Source organism: Galeopterus variegatus, unplaced genomic scaffold, assembly GCF_000696425.1.
Source record: "Galeopterus variegatus unplaced genomic scaffold, G_variegatus-3.0.2 Scaffold229, whole genome shotgun sequence".
NCBI classification, from domain to species: domain Eukaryota; kingdom Metazoa; phylum Chordata; class Mammalia; order Dermoptera; family Cynocephalidae; genus Galeopterus; species Galeopterus variegatus.
The window spans coordinates 171,745-186,682 of NW_007726340.1; the positions used below are offsets into that span (position 1 = coordinate 171,745).

Here is a 14,938-nt window from a genome sequence, read left to right on the forward strand (position 1 = left end):
GTCACCTAACCTCTATGGTACTCTCAGTGATGGCCCCTCCAAAGATGTCCATGTCCTAATCCCCAGAATTTATGCATATGTTAGCTTCCTGGGGAAAGAGACCTTGTAGATGTGATTAAGTTAAGGATCTTGGGAAGAAGAGACGGTCCTGGATTATCAAAGTGGTCCCAATGTAAGCACCAGCCTCCTTATAAGAGGGAGGCAGGAAAGTCACAGTCAGAGAAGGAGACATGACAACAGAAGCAGAGGTTGGGAGGAGGAGAGAGAGATTTGAAGATTCTCCACTGCTGGCCTTAGAGATGGAGGAAGGGGCCATGAGCCAAGGAATGCAGGCAACATCTAGAAGCTGGAAAAAGCAAGAAAAAATATTCTCCCCTAGAGCCTCCAAACAGGAGTCCCACGACAGCCCTGACGACACTCCTGCTTTAGGACTTCTGCCTTTCAGAACTGTAGGATAATAAATCTGTGTTGTTTTAAGCTACTAAGTTTGTGGTAATTTGTTATAGCCGTAATAGGAAACTAATACAGCTGCCCTGGGCCTCAGTTTCCCCATCTGTAAATGGGAATGATAGTCTCCACTTCATAGGATTGTTGTGGGGATTCAAAGAGTTTATAGAATTAAATGCCTTGAACTGTGCCTGGGACATACTATCTGCTCAATAAATGTCGGTTATTAGGACACTTTGTTACCCGCCAGCCCCTCCCCCTACATCTCAGCTGGACTTGGGCAGGCAGGGCTTGAGGGTACAAGGTTTAGAGCCAAGGTAGTAGTGGGGAGAGCTGGATGAAGCTGACCAGCTGGTGGCAGGAGGCAAGACCATGATCTAGAGTTGATGGCAGCAGATGGAAGGGGCTTTGGGCTATGTGAAGGTCCCCTAAGGTCCCAGGAGCCCTAGAAAGAAGGGTCTAGTGAGACCTAGGAAAAGGGCTCCTATGGCTGCTATTAAGGTATGAGAGGCAGGAAAAAGTGCTTGCACCTTTGGGTTCCTGGAGTCCAGGCCTATTAATGGAAACCTTCCCAGGATGGAAGATCCTTGAAGACAAGGCCCACACCTTTTCCCTGAGCAGGCCAAAAAGAGGAGTCAGAGAAGGCCCTGTCCTCCATGACCCCAGTCTGGTAGGTGAGACAAACTTATGCAAAACAAAGCAGAGAGGGACAGATGAAGGGCTGGGAGTGCTCAGAACACACAGAGGTCCTTCCACATGGGGACCATGGGGCTTCCTGGAGGAAGTGGCACCCAACCTGGGCCTTAAAGGTTGGGTGGAGGGCCCCACATGGCCAAAGGCCCACTGGTGAGAATGAGCCCAGCATGCTCATGCACCCACCTCGGTTGGTGACAACGAAGATGACATACTCATCGAAGGCCTCGGGGCGGGTTAGAGCCATCTCAGCACAGATCTCCTCCACCACGTCCAGGGCCACCTGGGTGGGGCAGGAGGGTGAGGCTGTGCTAGCTGGGACTGACCTCTGTCCTTCCGCCCCACCCAGGCCAAGGAGGCCAAGTGCAGAGTTCTTCAGCCCTTTTCACAGAAGCACAGGATCCTCTGAGTTTCTGAGTCAGCCTCATGTGGGGAAAGAACACAGCTTTTGGAGTCTGAGACTTAGGTTCGAATTCTGTCTTTGTCCCTTATTTGCAGGATGACCCTGAGGTGGAGGTTTAACCTCTCTGAGGCTCAGTTTGCTCTTCTGAGGAATAAGTCCTGCCTTGAGGGGCTGTGGGAGAGCCTGGGAGGGGCCCAGCAGCCTTGGGGGCTCACCCCACCCCCATCTGGGAGACTGGAGTGTCCCTGTCCTTCCAGTTCCTGCCTGCCAGAGACATTCCCTCACTTACGGTGCACGTTTTGATTTTGAGATGGCGTTCAAGGCCTCCAGGAAGAAGAAAGAGCTGCCTCTTAGAACTGCGGCCTGCCTGGGGTGGGGACGTAGGAGAGAGATGAGAGGCTGGGTCCTGGGTTCTGGTACAGCCGTTGTCCCCTGCCATGGGAGCCTCCAAGCCCAGGGGCCCCGGGCATGCATGAGCAGGAACACTTGTGCACCTGGACCTAACAGGACCAATCTGCATGCCCATGAGCAGCACATGTGCACCTGACAGAGGGGTCTCTGGACAGGGCTCCTGTCTCCCACTCATCCTGTTCCCCCTCCCCCACCACACACTCACCAACATGGCCCGAAGCTCCATGCTGCTGGGGAGCTCCAGACGGCCCCCAAAGCGCAAGGTTTTCTGCAGGTTCTGCTCACAGGCCTTGGCGATCCCTGCAAAGGCAGCATGTCAAGGCCTGGCCCAGGGTAGAGAGAAAGGGGTTCCTCTTGCTACCAGCTATGAACCCACTGTATTTTCTTGGCAACCTGTGGGGCAGGCATTTACTCCCCCATTTGATAGCTGAAGAAACTGAGTTCAGAGAGGGACAGTGATTTGCCCAAGGTCGGGAGCTAGCGTTTAAGTGCTGGATTTTACCCACATCTCACGTGGTTAAGGCTTTTTGTCTGGCCCACAGTCCCCTTGGTTGTCTATGAGCCTGGAAACAGCTGTCACTGAGCTATTGATTGGGGAACTTGCCCCTAACAGGTCCTGTGGCTAGGGTGATGCAGCTCTGCCCCCACCAGCTGGGACCCCCTTGCCAACTGCCCCGCCTCACCTAGGCATCCCAGTGCACAAGACCCAGCATCAGTGCTCCATTCTCTGGGTTAAGCAGTGCCCTCACCCTGCTCCAGGGAGGGAATCAAGAGTTCTAGGGTACATTCTGCTGCTTTCATACAACTGGGAGTCCTTCCCTGGGGAGCTGGGTCAATTTTTCTCTGGGTTTGAGAATGTTTGTTAATTGAATCAAAGAGGAGGATTCAGAGGCAGGGACAGTTAGGTCTCTTATCTCCTTGATGGCTGCCATGTGACTAAAGGGGCCCTAGCATCTTTCCTAGAGGGCCCCAGAGGTTGCTATGGAAACAAGGCCGAGGAACAGCCCCTCCCTTCATACTCCAAGCAGGAAAGGGCAGCAGCTTTGGGCCCACCCTTGCCTGCATCCTTTCAAGACCCCTGCTGAGTCCCGATGGCCAGAGAAGCAGAGTTTTGTGCCCTGGGTTCTTGCCCACTCCCTTCTCCTCTTCTCCCACATGCCACACATTCCCACCTCTGGACCTTTGTTCCTGCCACTCAGCCCACCTGGAAATCCCTCCTATGTGCTCACCACCTAGGGCAATACCTCCTCCAGGAAGCCTTTCCTGGCTAGTCCCACCATAAGATCAGACAACCCACTGCACCAGCCCCTATGGGACCTCTGCAAATGTTTGGGGAATAAATTAATATTAGTAAACATTACCCAGGCACCTGTGAAGGGTCAGGCCCTCTGAGTTCCCCTCCTACCAGCTGCCCATGCAGTCTGCACCCAAGAGGCTTCAGCTCTGGGTCCCACTCACTGGCCCTCACCCTGGAAGGGCACGCCTGGGGTCCGGTTCACATCTTGGAGGAAGCGAGTGAGGTGTGGGTGGAGGACCTTGGAGCAGCTGTGATAGGCGGCCACGATATACAGCAGCCTCCAGCCTCGTTGGCAGCTGTCTCTGCAAGGACACACATGTGGGGACACATCACAGGTGGCCATAGCACTAGTGTGTGTGCCAGGAGTCTCCTGGGATTGGGCTGGAGGCTTCCAGCTCTCAGGCAGCTCTTGTCCTCTGCGGATGCTCTTTTCTGCCCAGTGACAGTAGGGTGGGTAGGCCCCAAAACCAAGCAGAAAATATATTCTGCTTGGGGAGTCAGAGTGGGAGAAAGGGAAGGAAGGGGAAGAGGCCCCAGATATCTTTCCAGGTAGGGGATCTCTCTGGGGAGGCTTCTGGGCAAGGGAGAACCTGCTGGGGCTATACAGAGGTAGTGGCAGGTAAGGGCTGGGGCTGGGAGCAGCAGAACGTGCTGAGGTGTTCTAAAATCCCTGGAGATGGAAAGCAAGTGAGTGGAGTAGGTGGAGACAGGAGGGTGGGCCCAGTGGTAACAAGAACAGCACACATATTGGGCACCTACTGTGTGCTGATCCTGCATGAGCAAAACACGGTAATTCATCTTTACACTGCCCTGGGTGTGAGGGTTTCAAATGTGGGGACCTCTGGTGTCTGGGGTCAGCAACTGGGGCTCCTTTGGGAAACCACCCACCCCTCTCTGGATCCCTGTGGTTTGGAGATGGGTAAGGGAGTCAGGTCTGGCCAGTTAGAACACTGTAGCTCCCTAGACTAGACACAGTGACTGACTTAGGGATGGGCATATAATCCAGGACCGGCCAGTTAGAGGAAAGCCTCCCTTTGGCTATGGTGATTTGTTTGAGGACAGGCATGTGGCCCAGGTATAACCAATTAGCTAGCTCTCTGTATCTTCCAGGCATTGTGGTTGGTTCAGGGATGAACATGTGACCAACTCAGGCCAATAACACTGGATTTGCAACTTTTTGCAGCAAATATTGGGTCAGTCTTGCTTTCCCTGTGATTGTTAAACTGGGGAAATGTCTCCCCAGAGCTGCCACTTTGCCCATCTGTGAGAGAGACTGCCTGGGAATGATATCAACACAGAGAAAAGCAGGGCCAAGAGATGGAGAAAGCCTGCTTCTTCTTCTTTATTTTTTTTTAAAGATGACCGGTAAGGGGATCTTAACCCTTGACTTGGTGTTGTCAGCACCACGCTCTCCCAAGTGAGCCACAGATGGATGAAAGCCTGCTTCTTAATGACACCTGGATCCTGATATGCCTGAAGCCATGTGTTCATTGACTTTTCAGTTACCTGAAACAATAAGTTCCCTCTTCTGCTTAAACTAGCTTGAATTGCGTTTCTGTTACTTGCAACCAAGAATTTGGACATTATACATTATCACTGCCATTTTACAGATGAGGAAACTGAAGCTCAGAGAGCAGAAATGGTGGGTCCAATCAATTCTGAGAACTTGTACTCTGTCTATTGAGTGGGGAAGAGGTGAGGGGGACAGAATCGTGGAGAGGACAGGCCTGGAGAGGTGAGAGGCTGAACCGGACCCTCCTGCAGCATGGACACAGGGTGGAGGGGAGGCCCAGCTCACTCACTGCTTGGAGCTGGTGTTGTCTGTGATCTGCTTCACGACTTGGCAGTAACACTCATCCCGCATGACCTCATGGTCCTCACACATCTGAAAAAGGATAGATCAGGTCACATGCCAGACATGCCAGGGGTCAGGCCACATACCAGGTACACAGAACAGGGTGGGCACTTAGAGATGGGTCTGGCGTCCCTTCCCTAGCACCCTCCCCACCAGTGGAATGAATTCTTTGAGCCACAGGAAAAGCTTCCCACCCAAATGTCCTGCAACCCTGGTTGGCAGAAGGGGCAACAGCTATATAGCACGAAAGGGAGCATCTGAAAAAGCCAGCTGGACTGACCTTCAGGAGTGTGCGAAGTACGTCCAGTTCACTCTGGCCCTTCAGTGGGGCATCCCCCATGAACCTCATCACAGCTGTAGGAAAGACCTATCCCACTCAGGCCCACCAAACCCCCAGCCGCCCACCCACCCCAGGGGCCCCAGGGTTGAGCCCCTCCCTGGGAGGCTGTAGCTATGGGCATCTGGAGGCTTTATTCTCTTAAAGGTGTCCCATGTCTGAGGTGGGGGGAAGGAAAGAATCTGAGGACCATAGAGGAGTGATGACCAGCAGGGATCACACAGCACTGGGTTCCACTGGAGGGTGGCTGCAGTCCCACCCCCACACCTAGGAACATGTCGGTGGCCATCTTGTTGAGGCTGCTGTCACTGAGTTCGATGAGGGATTCCTGGAGCGGCATCTGTTGGGGGGGAGAGGGGATCCTGTGTCATGATGAAGAGGAATATGTCAGAAGGACACATCGTGTTTTGAGGACATATTATGGCAAGAGGGCCCATGTCACAAAAGGGGAGCCACGCCCAATACTGGGGACAGATGCTGCCCCTGGAAGGAATCCAGACCCCTCAGGGTGCTAAGAGCTAGAGGGTCTCACTGGGGACAAGCTTGTTTGCCCCAGGGGCCTGGGAGGGGGCTCTTGCATCACCATTTTACAGGTGGGGAAACTGAGGCCCAGGTCTGGATACCTTGGTGAAGCAAAGCATGTCCTCCAAGGTTCTGGACTCCTGACCCTCCTTGGACTTCAGCCTGAGGCCATCCCTGCAACAGGAGGTGGGCTCTACTGAGCAGTCCTGCCTCCAAGTCTTTGGCTGCATCCTTTCCCATGTGGAAATGTTCTTGACTCCCTCTCTGGTCAGTCTACCAGGCAGGAAGGTCTCCAGAGACTGAAACTGAAGGTAGACTTCACACCTGGCTGGGCCTCCCAGCCTGTGAGCCAGCAGATTAGATGGCTGCAAGAAGCCCAGAAGAACAGGGGTTGGGGCCACCACTCACTGGGGCCTCCTCTGAGGATCTCGGAAATACTTCTGGGCAAACTCGAGCATGGCAGACAGTGGGAAAGCCAGGGCGTCCTCTCCACGGTCAGCAGAGCAGACCCTGACTGGGGGACCCTGGAGGAGAGGCAGAGCTAGGAAGGCCGGGTCTGGCTCCACACCACCTAGCCTTCCAGTCAAAGCTGACTCAACACAGTCTCTTGCTAACTGGGCCCAGACTCTCTCCAGCTGCCCACCCACCCATCTGGACCCACTCCTGTCCAGTGGCCTCGTCCCCTCAGCCAGCCCACACCCACCACTTGCTGGGATGACCCTGCCCCCTGCCCTACATGGCCACGCCCCACCACCAGGCCCGTCACCAGCTGCCTTGTCCTGGCTGACCCTGCCCATCCTACTGGTTTGACTTGGCTCCATCCCTCACTAGCTCCACTCCACAAGCCTGCCCCCACCCCACTCACCTGGCCCTGCCCCATGCCAGGTTGACTTTACCTACTGGCGGGCCCAGGCCGGTCCAGCCCCACTGTCCTGGTCACAGCCAGCTGACCCCCACTATGACCTCCCTATGCCATTTGGTCACACCTCCAACCACCTCTGGTCACATCCCACGAGCCACACATCTGGCTCGCTCTACCTGGCTCTGCCCTATCCCAGGATGGGCCACGCCCTTGGCTGACCTTGGTCCACACACCTCCAGCCTTACCCCTTGCACTCCTCGCCCCTCCCCAGCCATGCCTGCCTCACCTCTCTCCTGTGGCCCACCTCCTGGGCAGCGGCTGTAGAGGCCACAGCAGCAGCCACGGTGGCAGCTTGGCTCCTGCCTGGCTCGGCTGGCAGCTGCAGGAAGTCGGGGGCAGCAGCAGGCTGCACCAACTCCGAAGGGAAGCGGCCCACACGCCCATGGACGGTCCCGAACCTCCAGCCTACAGGGCCAGTAAAGGGTCTGAGGCAAATAGGAAAGTCTTGTCTTGGGACTAAGGGGGCTCTTTAGGGATACTCAGGTACCTCCTTGACCCCTCCCTAGAGCTCCATGAGGCAGGCCAGGCCACGGAGCCCATTTTACAGAGGAGGAAACAGGCTTGGGGAAGGGAAGGGGCTCCTGCAGGGCCACAGGACCGTACTGGCAGGTGTGGCAAAAAGACAAAGCAGTGCTGAGGCCCCTCAAGGTGCACTGAGACACAGAGAGGCTCAGGCCACAAACATGGAAACACTGACACCCACATGCAGAGGTAGAGGGCTGGGCTGTGGGGCCACCAGAGCATGACAGGCACTGACAGGGCATGGCAGGGACCTTAGGAGACCTGGTCAGGCCGGACCCCTTTGGGGCACCAAGAAACCCTCACTGCATCTGTGGTGCAAGTGTGTGAAACTAGGGTGAACCCTGTTTGGGGTTTCCAGGTTTGGGGTATCCAGGGTACCCACCGAAATCAGGGCCTCTACACCGCAGCTCCTCCAGGTACACAACCTTCTTGCGGACCACACAGCCGGCGCTATAGCCTGTGGGCGGGGCTTGTGTCAGCATCTGCCAGGAGGCCCCCGGCCTAGCCTCCCCTCCTATCTCCACCCTTCCCCACCCCATGGCACTGACCCACTCGAGGTGGCTCCAGGGGCTGCAGGTGGATGATGTCACCCTTGTGGAAGGCCAGCAGTGCCGGGTCCTCAGGCAGAAAGTTTCTCACAGCGACCACATAGTCAGAGTCCTGGATCAGCCAGGGGCAGGGTGAGGGCTGTGTTCCTGTTGCCCTCCTCCAAGAGGCCTAGGGCCACCCCCCTGCTGCTCATGTCCCCCAACTCCTCAGGGAAGGGAGCATTCATCAGGTGACAGGAAGGAAGGGTGTTCAGGTACAAGGAAGAGCCTTGCGAAGGGTGGAGGCCTGAGTCTCATGAGCGTAGATGGATGTTAGGGCATGCAGATGTACCTTCCCCACTCAACCCCTCACCAGACCTTCCCACTGAAGCCTTCCCCGGGCCAGGTGCTGGGCCTGGGACACAGAGGTGAGCTGCTCTAGGCCAGGGCTGCCTAGAGACAGGGAACGCAGTGGGAGGGCAGGGGAGTCACAGCAGGAGGGTGAGGAGTATAACTGCTGTGGGGCTCAGATGTGATGCCACCCTGCTGAGGGCATCAGTAAAGGTTTTCTGAAGGAGCAGGCCAAAGGTGGAAAGGGCATCCCAAGTGGCAGGCACAGCCTGTGAAAAGGCCTGAGGCACACAGTGGGCACACTGTCGCTGGCATGGACACACATGTATTCATGCTTCCCAAGCAGCGTAGCTGGCATGTTTCTGAGGTGGGAGAGCCCTGCTTTTGGGCCCTGCCCCAGCTAGTGGGGGTCACCTGCAGAAGGATCCTGACCTTCTTCAACTCCAGAATGAAATCATCCACCAGCGTCTTGACCTGGTGAGCTCGGGCTGAGAAAAGGATGACCTTCTCACTGGCCAAGTTGAACTCCAGCATGTTCTGAGAGGGCATGGTCACAAACAGGATATCTGCAAAGCTGGAGGATGGGACAGTGGCATGAGGGCAAGACCTCACAGGCAGCAGGGTGCCCTACCCCACCGATGGCGCGCCTTCTGTTCCTGCCTTGCCCCACTCCTGAAGCCCAGCCCCAGCTCAGCCCTGCTGCACCAGGCAAACTGCACCAGAGACCCAAAGAACTTTCTGCCTCCGCCCCCAACCCCACCTGTGGCTTCAGCTCATTTCCTACCACCTTTGGACCAACACTCCAGCCACTCTCCACCCTTTGCTCTTGGTCCAACCTCCCAGATTATGCCCACACAAATCTTTTTCACCTATTGACCAAATTCTCTCCATCTCTCAAAGCAAGGAGATTTGACCCAACCAGTGAGCAAGGCTCTATTCCTGTCCTCATGTTATAAAGGACAAAAGGGACTTCTAGCAAGAGAGGGAGGGAGTCTGAGGACTCGGTAAGGTCTCATGGCCAGAGCACCATGTCCCTTCCCAGCTGCATGAGGATTTGGTTGTTCACAGCACAGCTGCCCCACTGCACAGTGAGATCTGCGAGGGCAGGGCTGGTGTGGAGTCCAAGAGGCAGGATGGGGAAGTGGGCGCCTAGCTCATCCATTTCCTGGCTGTGTGACCTGAGACAAGCAATGTCTCTCTCTGAGCCTCAGTTTCCCCTTCTCTAAAATGGGCTTGATTAAAGGGCTCTGCACAGAGCCTGGCACATCATAGGTACTTGCTAAGCAGCTGTAGAAAGAATGAAGAAATGTTGGTGACCATCTGTGCTCCAGTCACCAGCCAGCCCCACTCCTCCCCGCCAGCTGGTTACCTGTACGCACGCAGGACCCGCAGCTGCCCGCCAGCCTCCCGGCTGCCCTTGACCATCCGCAGGAGTTTGATGCCCATGTGGGACACAGCTAGGATCTGCACACCAGTGCCCACACTGCCCTGGGACGGGGATGAGGGGCATGTGAGGACCTTCTAGCCTCATCCCTGAATCCCCAGGCAGGCAGGGGACAGGTGGAGCTCGCACCATGGCAGGGAAGAGGCGGGAGAAGTAGACCTCCCAGCTGTCTCGTGCAGTGGTAACCACGGCCCGCTTCACATTCTCTGTTGCCAGGGGCCGCTGCATGTCCAGCTGGCTCTGGGCTGGGGAGGCCAGGTCTGGTCAGAACTTGATCCCCCTGCCCCTTCCTGCCCACAGCTCAGGGAGGTTAGGAAAAGAGGCCGACACCCAGAAGGAAGCTATCTGATCAGTGTCTACACTGGTAAGCTGAAACCTAGAGCAGAATGGGATGGCCAAGGCCACACAACTTGCCAGGCATTGCCAACATCAAATACACAGCCTGGCCGTGAAAGGGGCAGCAGCAGAGTGGGGCGGGGTATGTCTGGGAGGCAAATGGGCTGGGCTTGTCAGCCTCAGTCTCCCTCCAGGAACAGGCTGGCTGTGGCTCTGGCTGGCTGCCCCCTCAATGCCCACCCCACCCCCCAATACCAAACAGGGCCTTCATCCTGAGCCTCTCATCCTCGGAGATGCGCAGGCAAGCCTCGGAGAGTGTGTCATGCAGGATCTGCGGAATGAGCCATAACGTGGGTTGCAGGTGGGACTCCCCGAGCTGAGAACCCAAGCTGGACTGTTCTAGGATGACTGGAAATGGGGGGAGTCCCATTTTGCAGCAATGGGGTCACCCATAAACTGGGCCATCTGTGTAAATCAGATTCCACTTATAGGACCTCTCCTTTCTGCTCACCTCTGCAGCCCATGCTGCCTTTCCCAGGTTTCAGTGTCTTAATCCATACGGTAAAGTTGGATTTGATCTCTGGGACCCTGTCTAGCACAAACAAACTGTGACTCTGATTAGATCAAATTGTGAGCTCACTGACCCTGTCCATGGGAGTAGGGGGTTCAGTAGAACAGCTTCCCATCCTCACCCAGGTCGAGGACCCCAGATCTCAGACTGCACAAGGAGAATTTGCAGAAAGCTTACTGGCCGGTTAGCTCAGTCGGTTAGAGCACGGCCTTGTAATACCAAGGGTTCAGTTCCCCATACCGGCCAGCCAAAAAAAAAAAAAAAAAAAAAAAAAAAAATTTGCAGACAGCTAGTCTATGTGGAAAGGGAAAAGAGGACCTCACCTGCCGGAACAGGAGATCTAGAAGCACAGGGTGGCTGTAGCTGTCCTTGGGATAAAACACCTGTGGGGGGGGGGAGCCTAAGGTGCCTTCAGACCGCCTCCTCATTTTGATTCATGCTGCCCTCCCTGCCCCCAGATACAGCCACGTTCTATACCAGCCCTGCCCCTGACTCGGGCTCCACCCCTAGCTCCAGCCCTGTCTGACTCTGTTCTCCTGGGCATGCCCCGCAACTTCTGGAATCCCCTGTCCCCATTCAGCCCTCCTCCTGGTTCTGGCCCAGGCCCGGCCAGGTACCTCTTTGCGCAGGAAGATCCGCCAGGGGGTGTCCTGGTAGCCATAGAAGTTGGGGTTGATGAGGCGGTGCAGCCGTGTTTGCACGGGTTCTTCTGGGGGCTCCAGTGACCGCGAAGGCAGCACTAGAGAGCGCAGGGGGTTGGGGAGGCATGAAGAGGCACCTCTCAGGTCAAAGTGGGAGAGGAGGTGATGGGGGGCAACCTAGTGTCAAGGAACGGGTTGGGGCAGTCTGTAGACACGCCCACTCAAGTGGACACACTCACACGACCCAGCCCTTCATTCAACACATGTACAGAGCACCAGTTGTATACAGGCCTGTGCTAGAGGGTGAGGATGCCCCAATCAACAAGATAGAGAAGACCCCTGCCCTTGAGTTTAGTCTCACGGCAGGTGTGGGTGGAACAGACAATTCAGAAACAACAAAGCTCTTAGGGCTAGGGGCTGGGGTGGAAGTAAAGAGGTGATTTAGGAAAGAGTCTGGGGGGCTGCCTTGTAAGGGTCCTTCAGTCCAGATGGTCTAGGCAGACCTCTCTGAGGAGGTGACATTTGAGCTGAGACCTGAATGGTGAGAAGGGGCCAAGCATACAAAGACCCTGGGGAAGAGCATTCTAGGCAGAGGGAACAGCAAGTGTGAAGGCCTTGAGGCAGGGGCCAGCCTGGTGTGTTCCGGGAACAGAGGGGAGCAGAATGTGCCAAGGGGAGCGGGGAGGAGATGAGGCTGGGGAGGGGGGTGGGCAGATCATGCAGGGTCTCAGAGGCCACAGTGAGGAGTTTGGAGTTTATCATAGGAGCCACCAGAGGGTTTTCATCAAGGACACGGTATGAACCAATCTATATCTTGTAAGATCACTGTTGCTGCTGTGAGACAGAGGGTATAGAGGTTAGGGCCCAACTGTGATGCCAAGAGGCCTGGGTTTATATCCCCGGTCTGACACTTTTGAGCTGTGTGACCTTGGGCAGGCCACTTAACCTCTCTGCACCTCCATTTCTCCATCTGTAACATGTTGGAACAAATGGTACTGACTCGAAGCATTTTAGTAAGATTAAGTGAGGCCAGGGTGGGTGGTGCCTGGCCTGAAGTCAGTGTTATTCAAGTGTTGATATAATCACAGCAATTTCCACAAGGGCTCAGGGACACAGACACACACACACCACCAACGTGCAGACTGAGACTCTGTGTGCTCACAGTCTTACTCATACACTTGGACACCCTGCCCATAGCTCTTCCCTCCCTCCTGGCCTTCTCACCTGCAGTGGGCCCCATGGATGGTCTTGGTGCACTGGCCACTGGCTTCACCATGGCCACAGCCTCTCTGGACACCTGTCCCACCCCAAAGAGAGTGCTCAGGGGGCAACAGGCAGGGCCTATGGAGGGGGAAGCGGCAGGGCCAGGGCTTACAGGGGTAGCTGATTTCTGAGATTTTCCCAGAGGACCCTCTTTGTCTTCTGTTCCACCTGGGCCCAGCCCCACCCTGCGCCCTCACCTGGGTGCCAGGCGCTGTTGCCAGGTAAGTCATCTGCTCCTTCAGGATCATCAAAGCCTCCTCATGGGGGTCTGGCCGCTTCATGAACACCTTCCCACCATCCTTCCTGGTAGACATTGGTGAACCATGGTGGGTTGGACACTAAGTCTCCCCTTTTCCACCACCAATTCCTACAATAGGGTACTTCCTCCTCCCCACCCTCCACCATTATAAATGAGAACCAAGGGACACAGAAGCAGAGAGCCCCTGAGGTCACACAGCTCAACCCACACAACAGCAGTCTGACCTTTGCCCCAGAGGTTCCTCTAGACCCACTGGCATAAACAAACTCACTCCCTAACAGGAGTTGGGCAGGGCACTGTTTAACCCAGTGGGCAGGCACAATGATGGTGGACACTCGGGCAGTGATGAGGCCACTCGTTGGTGGGCTGGAGGGCTGGGGGTGGGGCAGCACTGACCTGAGGGCCTCAGGCCGGCCTCCCCGGGGTGGCTGCTGGTACTGCCTGACAATGTCCTTGATCTGCTGCGTGGGTTGTGGAAAGTGTTCTGAGTTGAGCGTCGAGTACCGGACTAGCTCAGGGGAGGGCGAAGCTGTGGGCAGGAGAGGAGGTAGGGGACAGGGTGAGGCCACAGGGGCCACAACCACACACCCAGTCTTGTCCTGGGGCACCCCCAAGGCTGGGTAGGTCACTTACTGGTTTCTGGAGAATCCTGGTCCTGAGCTAGAATGGGGGCAGCCACGGGCTTGGTGGGGGGCCTTGGGGCCTTGGCCAGAGGGGTTGAAGCCAAGGGCTTTGAGGCGGAGCACAGGAGCACAGGTTTGGCTGGGGGACCAGTGCCTACAGACTTCGGCCATGCCTCTGATGCAAGGGGTTTCTGTGGAGAGCAGGGTGTGAGCCTAGGACACACCAGCCTGCTCTCAGGGACCCCATCTCTGGCTAAGATGGGCTGTGGGGCTTCTGAGCTCAGAGAGGCACAATTGTGCCCTGGGGCAGCATAGCACATCTCTGTACAGCTTGCGTCTCTAAGTAACCTCTTCACCCTGAGTGGCCCAGGCTTACCTCTGGGGGCAAGGATCTTGGGGTGGGGCTCAGGGGCTGCTGCTGAAGTGCCATGGCCTGCAGAGTCATCTCCCGGGCCTGGGGAGAGGGAGAGATGGTGACCAGGAGGTCCATTCTCCACCCCCACAACCCTGGAAGTCCCTCCCTTACTCACCAGCAGCATGGCCTGTTTGTGGATGAAGGCTTGCTGCAGAGCCAAAGTGGAGGCATCCAGGCCTGGGACTGAGGGGAGCCGGATCAGAGGGCACAGATGGGCACAGAGATGGAGGGAAACAGGAATTCCCTACCATACCCCACCCCCAGGTCCTCTCACCCCACCATGCCTGTGGCTGCCTCCATCCTAGCACATGAAGGTGCCTGAGGACCAGCTAGTAGCCCCAGCCCTGCCTAACCCTGGAACCACCCGAGGGAGGCACTGACTTGGCTTTGGCTCTGGGGGTCTCCTGGGGGTGTCTTCAGTATCGCTACTGCCGCTTCCAGCAGGCTGGTCTCCCCCTTTCATGCGGTAGGCAATGGCTGTTGGCTTCTCCAGGTCCTGGGGGCAACAGGCAGCTCAAGTGACCGCCTCAATGCCACACTCCTGAAGTCCCATGGAAACAGGCACCTGATACTGGCCACTTCCTCCGCCCCTAGGGGGCCTCCCTCTGACCACGTGTCTGCTCTATGCCCAGCCTTTACCTAGGAGGCATCCCTATCAGTCCTCTCCACAACCACGTGAGCTCCTAACCCATCCCCCATCTCACAGAGTAAACTGAGGCTCAAAGAAGGATTGTGCCTTGTTCGGGGCTACATATCATGTCAGGGGCCATGGAGGGGCTCTGGGGAGTCCCCAGAATAAGCAAGGGTGCCTGAGGGGGTTGTGTAAGATCTGGAGAGTTCTTAGTGGGGGCTGGCTCCCACTAGAGGTTGTGGGAAGACTCCTGCACCTCTAGCTGTGGTCCTTCTGGGGTCGGCCAGGAACATCTTTAGCTGAGAGGAGACCCTCATCCTCGGCCCAGACCCCTGCAGAGACCCAGAGAGGACACACCACCCATGGCCCTGGCTGTGAGAGGCTCCTGCATCACTGTGTGTGTGTGTGTGTGTGTGTGTGTGTGTGTGTGTGTGTGTGTGTGTGTGTGTGTGTGTGTGTGTGTGTGTG

At 56.3% G+C, this 14,938-nt stretch overlaps 1 protein-coding gene across 1 annotated transcript in view; it reads right to left on the reverse strand.

Annotated features, from left to right (window-relative positions):
• MYO15A (myosin XVA) overlaps positions 1–14,938 on the reverse strand; it is a 53,187-nt gene that overhangs the window by 9,060 nt on the left and 29,189 nt on the right. The window contains exons 36-60 of the mRNA XM_008566220.1: positions 14,221–14,335; positions 13,955–14,022; positions 13,801–13,878; positions 13,435–13,615; positions 13,198–13,330; positions 12,740–12,845; positions 12,504–12,576; positions 11,256–11,377; positions 10,962–11,021; positions 10,323–10,398; positions 9,861–9,976; positions 9,657–9,775; positions 8,720–8,861; positions 7,958–8,069; positions 7,792–7,866; positions 7,114–7,292; positions 6,374–6,489; positions 6,067–6,139; positions 5,711–5,783; positions 5,387–5,460; positions 5,054–5,136; positions 3,423–3,553; positions 2,160–2,254; positions 1,833–1,910; positions 1,327–1,423 (exon numbers count right to left, since the gene is read on the reverse strand). Of these exons, the coding sequence (XP_008564442.1) occupies positions 1,327–1,423; positions 1,833–1,910; positions 2,160–2,254; positions 3,423–3,553; positions 5,054–5,136; positions 5,387–5,460; positions 5,711–5,783; positions 6,067–6,139; positions 6,374–6,489; positions 7,114–7,292; positions 7,792–7,866; positions 7,958–8,069; positions 8,720–8,861; positions 9,657–9,775; positions 9,861–9,976; positions 10,323–10,398; positions 10,962–11,021; positions 11,256–11,377; positions 12,504–12,576; positions 12,740–12,845; positions 13,198–13,330; positions 13,435–13,615; positions 13,801–13,878; positions 13,955–14,022; positions 14,221–14,335 (2,575 nt within the window). The remainder of the gene's footprint in view (positions 1–1,326; positions 1,424–1,832; positions 1,911–2,159; positions 2,255–3,422; positions 3,554–5,053; positions 5,137–5,386; positions 5,461–5,710; positions 5,784–6,066; positions 6,140–6,373; positions 6,490–7,113; positions 7,293–7,791; positions 7,867–7,957; positions 8,070–8,719; positions 8,862–9,656; positions 9,776–9,860; positions 9,977–10,322; positions 10,399–10,961; positions 11,022–11,255; positions 11,378–12,503; positions 12,577–12,739; positions 12,846–13,197; positions 13,331–13,434; positions 13,616–13,800; positions 13,879–13,954; positions 14,023–14,220; positions 14,336–14,938) is intronic.